This window comes from Phyllobates terribilis, unplaced genomic scaffold (genome assembly GCF_046119375.1).
Source record: "Phyllobates terribilis strain yellow unplaced genomic scaffold, ASM4611937v1 Scaffold_2__4_contigs__length_985480577, whole genome shotgun sequence".
NCBI lineage: Eukaryota > Metazoa > Chordata > Amphibia > Anura > Dendrobatidae > Phyllobates > Phyllobates terribilis.
This window is the reverse complement of record NW_027362762.1, coordinates 145,927,838-145,938,019: the sequence shown is the minus strand read 5'-3', so window position 1 is coordinate 145,938,019 and position 10,182 is coordinate 145,927,838. Positions and strand designations below refer to the sequence as shown.

General features: G+C 40.9%; 1 protein-coding gene across 1 annotated transcript; it reads left to right on the top strand.

Moving 5' to 3' along the window:
* The first annotated feature begins 354 nt into the window (after nt 1-354).
* Nucleotides 355-9,927, top strand: LOC141244782 (cell division cycle-associated protein 7-like). Its single transcript, XM_073669018.1, has 7 exons — nt 355-598; nt 1,386-1,466; nt 3,256-3,417; nt 4,098-4,241; nt 5,532-5,681; nt 7,504-7,640; nt 9,885-9,927. The coding sequence occupies exons 1-7, from the start codon at nt 356-358 to the stop codon at nt 9,925-9,927; spliced, it is 960 nt and encodes a 319-aa protein (XP_073525119.1). The 5' UTR covers nt 355.
* Nucleotides 9,928-10,182: the final 255 nt, after the last annotated feature.

Genomic DNA, 10,182 nt, shown 5'->3' with positions numbered 1-10,182 from the left:
ATGTGCAGAACATTCTCTCTAACCCTTATGGAGTGGTTTAGGATGGTCAAAGCTTATGACATGCTTCCTTTTTAAGAAAGTCTTTGACTAAGGTTAAGCTCACACCTAGTGGCCAGGTTGTGGCCAAGATGACTTGAAATTTTCAGACTGATAATACTAGTTTCCTGGTAAACAGTTCTAGTTGCAAAACAATGTGGCAATTAAAAATTAACATGAGAAGTAAGTAATGTGGCTAAATAACTGTCAGCTAATGTGGTTTAATTTAATACATTCCTGACACGAGCTTCGCAAAACCCGATCTATAGGATGAGCCTCGTTTACTCCAACTATTGCCATTTCTCGCTTTTAGGACATCATGCCTAGAAAGTCATCTACAGTTTCTGTTGCTCAAAGCCACAGGTACTCGCTCAGGGTGGCAATGAAGAAGGCGAACTATGTTTCTGACACCAGCGAGTCTGAAGAATATAAAAGCAGTTCCTCATCCTCGGATTCAGAAGTGGCGAAACCACCGGTGGTGCCATCAAGTGAATCTGACGAAGAGGCACCAAATGAATTCTTAAAGAGGAGAGCAAAGAACATCAAAGATAATAAGGCCATGGTTTGTTCCAGCATTGTACTTTCAATATTGTGGTTACATAAAGGTATTTTGGAAGCCATGATGGTGGAAGGGAAATGGGGGGGGGGGGGGTTATCCTGAATTGCATCCTCACTTAGACTAGTGTCTGCTGTCTACATGACCGCCTAAAATATCTTCTACGTAACTGATGGTGTAATCTCAGAATATATCAAAAGGGTCTATAAAATATTGGTTTCTGTGTATACATTGAACCAGCGGTGGATACTGTGTTCTGACATTAAGACCTCTACTACAGACAAACAGGATTGACACACATTCCCAGAGGCACTTTGCCCACTCTCCCTAGACTCCTGACTCCAAACAGTCTGACCACACTGATGAAGGCCGTCTATTCAGGCCGAAATGTCTGTTTTTGTTTGGACTAATAAATTCTACATTCATTTTTCATATCTGAGTGCCGAGGTTATTCTTTATATGCTTGGTTTTGGATCCTACTCGTGCACCTGTACAGTAGTGCGGCGATTCCCTTTTTAATGTATATTGTAATCTTCTGCTTTCCTCTAAAATGGTATGCCTGTTAATATGGGTTGTAAACTACTGCAGCTGAGTCCCATTCAATACAGTTGAGCAGAGTTCAAATACCAGATTGGACACACGCGGCTGTTCTGGAACCATGTAGCCATGTTTTCTCTTCCTAGATTGTCATGTTCTATAGAAGTACCTCATTGCACACACTAGTTAAAGATAATGTCTTGTATGTTACAATTCTTGTATTTTATGTCTGCATGCTATCCTTGGATCTCTGTAGCTCGCCAAACTTATGGCAGAATTGGAAAAACTCCCAGGAAATCTGCAGTCAGCATCTACCTCGCAAGATGGCAACACCCAGGTAAGATGCTTACCAAATGAGCTATCGTATCTGAAAGGGGATTCTGGCATAATTAGTACAAGATTGTACCTTAATGGGCAGAGCATTAGGCAGTACTCACCAAAGTTCTTATGTATTTAGGTTTACACTAGTCTTGCCAAAATTGTTTTGCAGAACTTGAGGGTAAAAATATTTATAAATCCAACAAAAATCCTAGGTACACAATGGTCCTTGGGTCATTATAGGCATAGAATTGGGGATCTGTAAAATGGATAGATAATACAGTAGAAAGCATGAAGGCCTTGGGTTTTTATTTTTTTTTCTGCAAACTGGACTTGCTAGATTATGTGGGTTGTAAAGGATAAAAGAAAGACCTTGCATACTGCCTATTAAAGGGTTTGGGCGGCACGGTGGCTCAGCAGTTAGCACTGCAGCCTTGCAGCTCTGGGGTCCTGGGTTCAAATCCCACCAAGGAAAACATCTGCAAGTAGTTTGCATGTTCTCCCTGTGTTTGCGTGGGTTTCCTCCGGGTTCTCCGGTTTCCTCCCACACTCCAAAGACATACTGATGGGGAATGTAGATTGTGAGATGTTGGTGCTCTATAACTAAAGATGATTATTTATTCCCACAATTGCAATAATTTTCACAAAGCCCAGTAAATGCATACTTATTGTTCATATACAGACCAAGCCCAACATAATCTTTCTTGTACCTTTTACTTATGTTTGGTCCTGTGCATACAGCTTCACAGTGCTTCAGACCCCTTCCTCTCCTGACTCTCCTCAACCTTGAGTTGATGACTCAGTTCTGTGCTGGACACTGACGAATTTGTAAAATAACACAGGCTGCGCTCAGTTCTGCTGCCTCTATCACAGATATTTGGCACATCAAGCTAATCTGCCTATTTTTCTGTGCACTGAATGGTGTGTTACATGACTCTGCCGGAAGGACTTCATCTTCTGCCATCTATATCAACAAAGCTGTGTATTTTGTTTTTACATGATAGACCTGTGAGCTGGTTTAAAGCAGAGCCCAACTCTCCTGTACTACACTATGCCTCCATTATGGAGCTTTAAATAATTGCAGCAGGCATCAGAGGTCAGCTCTATCTGGATAGGTCAGTGACAGTGGCGTTTGCAGCAGGCATCAAACATTGCTCAGGCCTACTTGTCCAAGCTCTGCAGTGCAGGACAGTTGTGCCCTGCTTTAAAATGGCTAACAAGTCAATGTTCATTTTTTTTTTTTTTTTTTTGTGTAGGGTCAGGGTCAGATACTAATGGCTCCATATTGGAGGGAGAGGGGGGAGAATTCCTTCCCAGCTCCACATACAGTAATCAGACTAGCTCTGATGGCAGAAGAGATCCTTCATGTGATGTTGTGTACATGATCATACGGTGCACAGACATATAGTGTGTTCTAAACAGATTACCTTGATGTGCCAAATGCACAGAATAAGGTGTATACTAAACAGAATGTACACTTTTGAGACCTAGAGGAGCCATGCTGGAAGATTCCACTGCATATGCTTGACCAGAAGCTGTGGAATAACAGCAAGACTGATCCAATGGAAACTGTAGGGGCATCCAAAATGGAGGTGATATGTTCAAAATGGGGCAGACTTAACAGTAACTGGATAAAATGAATAATGTATATTATAAGATCATTGTAATTTTGGGAACAACTCTTTAAGCTCTTGCCCCAATGCATAACTCTATTTCCTAGCATAAAAATGGCAATTTTCAGTAGTTCTCCCCCATTCTGTGTACTGGATATCCATTGTACAGTAATATGTATGTGTGTTTTCACTTAGAAATACAAAAGGCGTTCACGTGAATCTCTACCTAAAGTTGAACCTAGAAGGAATCCAGAAAGAGCCGCTCGGCGTGTGACCCGCTCTATGGGAGCAGTGCTGCCTCAATCTCCGCAAAAGGAGGAAAAGCTGCAGAGTCTTGAGGATCAGTTGGTGGAGGAAGTAAGAACCTAACCTATGGTAGACAAATGTCCTTTAATTAGCTGGCTCTGAGGAGCTTACTATAGTACAACATACACTGTGCATGGTTTGTGAATTTTAAACAAATCTTATGTGTTAGGGTTTGTTGTGGGATCAATTGTACTTTTCATTGCCATCCTTTAATTTACTATATAATGTAGTGTTTGTTTTTGTTTTTTTTTTAAAAATGCCCCTTTGGGGCTTTCCCAAGATATTAAGTAATCACTGAGATTTCATCAGCACTCTAGTTGCATGATGCTGTTTTTAGATCGTTTTTTTCAGATATAGAGGCCCATATGTCATATATAAAATGTTCTAGACACCCATGATGCAATTAAAGGACTTTTATAAAACTTTCCTATTGGGTAGGTAATGTGAATAAATAACCGTTGAATCCCTTGCTGTTGCTACTGTAGTCCCTTGCTGGTTTTGCAGTGATGACATCCAGTGCCACTGATTCCATTATTCATGTGAGTGCTGCAGCCAATCACTGGCCTCGTTAGTACGTAAGGCACGGGACCACTATCAGTGCAGAAGCCAGAGATGGGCAGGACCAGTGGGATAGTCTGTGAATAGTCACTGGCATTTATTTATTTTTTTTAGTCACACTTGTGTATAATTCTGAAGCTACTTTTTAATTGCTTTGTTTTTATCTAAAACAGAGCGAAAGAATAGGAAGGCGGCGAATTACTCGGTCCAGCATTCATGTCATTCCCCATGTTGTGCGACCAGTGGAGGATATCACAGAAGATGAATTGAATAATGTTGCTGATAATGTGAAGGAGAAGGTGTACAACACCGTGAATGTGAGAAGCACTTATCAGATGATTTTTCAGCATTGCTATCTGTTCCTCCTATCACTACATTTACTGGCTCAGTCAGCCCCAGGGATTTACTGTCCAGCTCTGCAGAACACTTGGGATCCATTGCCTTCCCTTCACATGGTTCCACATCCATTGTCTCCAGTACACCAGAGGATAAGGCACTCTTCGTAGTACCTGTATCGAGCCTTGAGCTCCGGACGTTGCAGAAATGTCCGCAAGGGATCCCAGTAAGTCTTCCCACTGTCCCGAACATTAGATCCATACTTTTCACTTTCAGCTCACTGCAACTTGACCTTGGTTAACGAACTTCCCTATCAGGAAGCAATCCCTTTTTACTGAGACTTTTCCCCTGCACTGGCCCATAGTGGAGAACTTTTAGCTATGTCTGTAGCTGACAGATATACTTTTACAAACATTATGCATTGCATTCGTATACAACAAATACATTACACTTATTCTTACCAAAGTATTTTGTCCTATAGTCACTACCTTACGTCCTAAAATCTAACCTATGTCTATTTCACAATACACACTAAAAACTGCAGGACTTAATTCACAGTACACATCCTATGTATATAAAACTCTAACATTATTCATAGCTCAATTGGTGTCTTCAATGGTAGGAATGCGACAGCATAGTCCACCACTTAAAGTACTACTGTATGTAAACTGGTGTTCTGTTGCTTGTTGTTTTATGTAAATGTACCAAGTTGCAATTAATCTTTAATTGCACTGATCTTAGATTAAGTCCACTACGGTGTTCCGAATTATCCAGGCTTTCTCAAGTTCTGTCTTCAGGAGCACATCGCTCCCAAAAAGGCATTTTTACCTTATTTAAAAATGCAGGGGCACTAAAGCTGGCCAGACCCAGCGATCTTGCAAGTTGGCCAGTAACTTGGTCTACTGCAAAACTGAACATCCCTCCGATCTTGACTGAGGAGTATATACTTTTAAAGAGATGTAAAATGCAAAGTTACTTGATTTATACAAGCATTTTGCAATTGTTACTATTTAAGTTGATGCCCCTTTAGAGGTAAAATATTCCATTCTGATCCAATGTCTACAGCTATTTACATTCTGTGAAGCGCTTTATAGTATTCTGATGTAGGTAAAAATACCACACCTCATGTGTGCCAAAAAATTCTCTTTCCACTTCCTAGCAGTGTTATAAATGCAGCACCAATAGATGACACATAGATATTTTGAAAGGTGGACCTACCCTTTTCTGTCCACTGTATGCTCAATTTCATGGCTTTGTTTGACCTCTTATAGGGGTCCACGTGTCATCAGTGCAGGCAGAAGACTATAGACACAAAGACAAACTGCCGCAATGAAGAGTGTCATGGAATCCAAGGACAGTTCTGTGGGCCTTGTCTCAGGAACCGATATGGAGAAGATGTGCGCAAGGCTCTTTTAGATCCTGTAAGTAGAGAAAAAATTAAAGTGATTTGCAACCTGACAAATTGCAGAACTGCACCATCAGCCAGTACGTCCATTGGTAAATGTTACACCTTGGATGATTACATATTAACCTTACTAAACAAAACTACTAAATATTGAAGAATGGACTGCAGTTTTATTACCAAAACTTTCATGAGCAATATTACTTGTTACATGAGCCTTTTTGGTATTTTAGAAACTCAATATGATTTGTCTTGGGACCCATTTCAATGAGTCCATATGGGAATGCTTGTTCACGAGTATCAGCCCATGTACACATGCTGCTAAAAAAAAAACATGCATTTGTCAGCTGCGATTATTATAATTAAAAAAATCATTATTTTCAGCACACTGCCCGGTGTACACAGAATGTCAGCTACTGATTAAAATTAATTTCTTTGTACACTTAAAGCACCACTCCAGTGTTTGTTTTTTTTTTTGTTTTTTTTTTTATATACTGCACCGCTGGAGTGGTGCTATAATGCAAGGCCCCTGCCCCCTGTCTCATACACTCCTTCATTAGTCCCCCCCCCTGCTGCTTCAGTCTGTCTTCTGTGAAAAAAGGACCTGCCAGCGCTCGTCGGGGGTCACTTTTCAGTACAAGTCTGAGAGTCTTATTCTGGCTCTCATAGACTACACTTGTATTGAGAGCTTGTGACGTAGGGTCTAACTTCCGACTGTCAGAAGCTGCACGCGCAAGATGGCGCCATGGGGCTGGAGCGGTGCTGAAAACCAGGGAAGATGCCGGAGGGTGATATACTTGATCACTGGGGCCGGGGGGCTTACACTTAAAGCGCCACTCCAGCACTGAAAACAAAAATGCTGGAGTGGTGCTTTAACAATCAATATGATCATTCTGTGCAAGTTACAATTGTGGTCAGCTGGTGTAAATAACCACTGATTAGATTTTGTATCTGGCTATTTGTTGGCTGCGGTTGGTGAACATGAAACGCGTGCATAATCGCAGATGAAAGTGTACGGGTCCATAATTAAATTAAAAAGCTTCTCCTATCCTTTGCAATGTTTATTCACATGTTCACTTTTTAACCGTGTCCTTTTTTTTTTTTTTTTTTTTTTTTTTTACACCGGCAAACTAGATGCTGTTAGGTCAGAGTTTCAGACACTATTTGCATAAAGAAGCGCAGATGTCTGAATGAGGCCTAAAGCTATGTGCACATGTCCAGCAATCCTCCTCGGAACAGATCCAGCAGCAATTGGTTGACAAAATTGTGCAGGTTCGTTTTTTTCTGTCTGCCTGGGAAAAAACAATTTCAACTGGATCTGTTTTTTTAACACTGAAGTCTACAGAAAACAGATCTTTAGATACCCATCTGTTTTTCTCCCATTTGAAAAGGATCTGTTATTTGCCTACTGGATCAGTTTCTAATAGTTGATTACTTGAAAGTTCACATGTCCAGTAGTGTATGTGAAATATTTTTCCACCTCTAAGCCTTTTCAAATGGGAGAAAATCAGATGGCTATTTAACAGATCCATTTTCCAAAGGCACTAATATTAAAGAAAAATTATTATTATTATCTTTTTTTTTTTTTTTTTTTGGTGTACAAAAAAGTTGCCTGCACAAATTTTGTCAAATGAGTGCTGCTGGATCCGTTCTACAGGATGATTACTGGATATGTGAACATGGCATTAGTTGCAACAAAACTTCTTCAAGGGAAAGGCGTTGGCTGCTCGGCACAGCTTTCACCACAAGACTAAATCAATACAAAGTTTGGTGTCTTAAGTGAAATAAAGGTTATTCTCATATGGCACTTGGGTGATTTTTCTTATTCTTCTACCCATCAGAAGTGGACCTGCCCTCCCTGCAGAGGGATCTGTAACTGTAGCTTCTGTCGCCAACGGGATGGACGCTGTGCTACTGGCATACTGTTTCCTCTGGCTCGTTACCGTGGCTACAGTGATGTACACTCCTATCTTACCAGGTAACGTCTGTCGGTTGTTTAGCCTGATCTGATGTGTGGCCCTTGGCCAGCTTTGTCTTGACTGGAGGAGGTGCCGGTCCTCAGTCTGCAGCAATGTCTTCTGGCGCCACTGTTGTCTGAGTAAGATGTTGCACATTCTCCTGCTCTAATGGCAGAGATCGGAGGCAGGTGCAATCGCTGTGGTCAGTAGTCACTGCTGCATGATTCTCTCCTTTTTGATTATTTCCAGAGTAGAAAAACTGTGGAATGGGAGATCCCTCTGCAGTAACCCTTGGGAACCTTTAAAGGACCCCAAGAGGTCTGTACTGGAAGGACAACACTCAGCAATAAGTGGCACAAGCAAAATATATTGATTTTCCATTATTAATCTCTTTTTTAATGGGATTCATTGAAGTAATAAATTTTTAATAAAATTCCATCTGCCCACAACACCTAAAAACCTACATGTTAAATCTACTTTTAGGCCATGGCCCCACTATCTGCATTTGGTCAGTATTTTTTTCTTAGGAGTGGGTGATAAATGCAGAATTGGTGACTTGTTTCTATTATACCTTTTCTCTGATTGTTACTCACCTGGTTTGGGCTCCCACCCCTGAGGAAAAAATGATGACCAAATACTGATAGTGGGGCCATGGCCTTAACAGGATATTCAGGTAGTGACATGAGTGGTAAAAAAAAAACAACTTTTCTAATTAGTTGTCCATACTACATAATTTTTACGTATAATCCTGACTTGCTTCTGCATAAAACAAGATCTCGTGCAGCCATCTAAATGGAAGGGTAAAGAAACGACAGCTGAAATGCAGAGGCGAATGCTAAACCTAGGAATGACTACACATTAACGGTAATTTGTCAATAGGATCAACCCTCCTAAGCTGTTTATATGGACATGCAGGTCACAGGAAGCGGAATAAAATGATATCTTGAGGTCTTATTCCAAAGAAAACCAGTTCTTGTTTTTTTTTTTGTTCCTTTTCATGTAAATGAGCTGTTACGATCTATGGGCAGGACACAGATCTCCCCGAGAATCTGCCTCCAGAGATTATTTTAAGTACAAGAAGGCGTTACCAGTCTAATGACTACCACTTGTATCTGCAGCACTGTTAGTTCTGATCGCCCTGCAGAGCTGTGTGATTATGAGAGCCAGCACAGTACAGCAAAAGTGAAGTTTGTCTCTTACAAAGAAACATTTTCCAGCACCACTTGTCCTCTCTCAATAATTCATCTTCCATCTTACAGGCAGCCAGTGTGGGGGAAGGGTAATCAGATCTGATGTAACAGGCGGGGTGGCCGTGAGTTGCATCCAAAGTCCATTTGATGTTGACCACATGCTTCTTATTGTGCCACTTCATCTTCAATTCCCTATAGGAGAACTTGTGTCCCAGCCTGGCCATTTTCTCCTTCTATGACCCTCAGGTCAGGCTACACTTTCGCAACTTATTTAGTATAGATAACAACAACATTTGTTGTAGGCCCCACTTGCCCTAGATAAGAGATCCTTGTTACTTCAGAATGTGCTATCAGAGTTTGGCTTCCCTTCAAACATCACACTTATTTCAATGAATGTCTGATAACATTGGGACCATAGCTCCTTCTCCTTTCAGTACTCTTCCCTATCTGCCTAACAGGAATGGTGTCCCCTTTTCCCATGTAACGCCTTCTCCCCCATGGGCTGGCCCGAATAGTTAACCTTGTCTGTGGCTAACTGTTGAAGATCACAAAATAGATGCAACAACATTATACAACCAGAAGATCTTCAAAGGAGTGTTGACTGCTTCTCCACTCCTTTACACTCACCTCATTGAGAGGACCAATGCTGCTGCAAATGCTTGTAATGAGACAAAGGTTGGCTCTGCTGTACTTTTAGCTCTGCTACCACAGCAGAGCTGTGTGTGATTTCAGAGAAAAGTGTAAGTCATTCAATGTCTCACACTAAAAAAAAATGCTCGCTTTCATTTAAAATAATCTCTGGAGGCAGATTCTCATGCAGATCAGTGTCCAGCCCATAGCCTGGAACAGCTCATTTACATAGGAAAAAGTGTTTCTGATATCTATGATCCAATGTCTTATTCCAAAGTATCACTCTATATAGGCATGCATAAAGCTGGATAAACTGCTCAGGAGGGTGCCTCCTCCCTGACATTGTCACTGAGAAGTGAAAGGGGGTGGGAAGGTGTTCTATACATTGTCTTGCAGATGACTTATGTCTATGAATAACGTGGGCTTTTTTTACTTTCTCCCCAGCTTGCATAACAGAAATGATAAGGAGAGTGATGAAGATGATTAGTACTGGTCATAAGGAAGCCTTGCTCTTGTTTTTGTTTTTATACATGTTTACTTTAGACATTAATAAAGCTTAGTTATATAATTTCATCTAAAATATTGTTACCTTATATTGGGGATGTAATGAAGGTGCCCTAAAGGGTAAAGTTGGGGCAGTTCTTCAGGACTGGTTGAACTGTTCATGTTGGATGTGCATAATTACACTTAGATTACACTGAGAAAAGGACTTTAAAATCGCTATGTGAGTCTCAAGTGATTT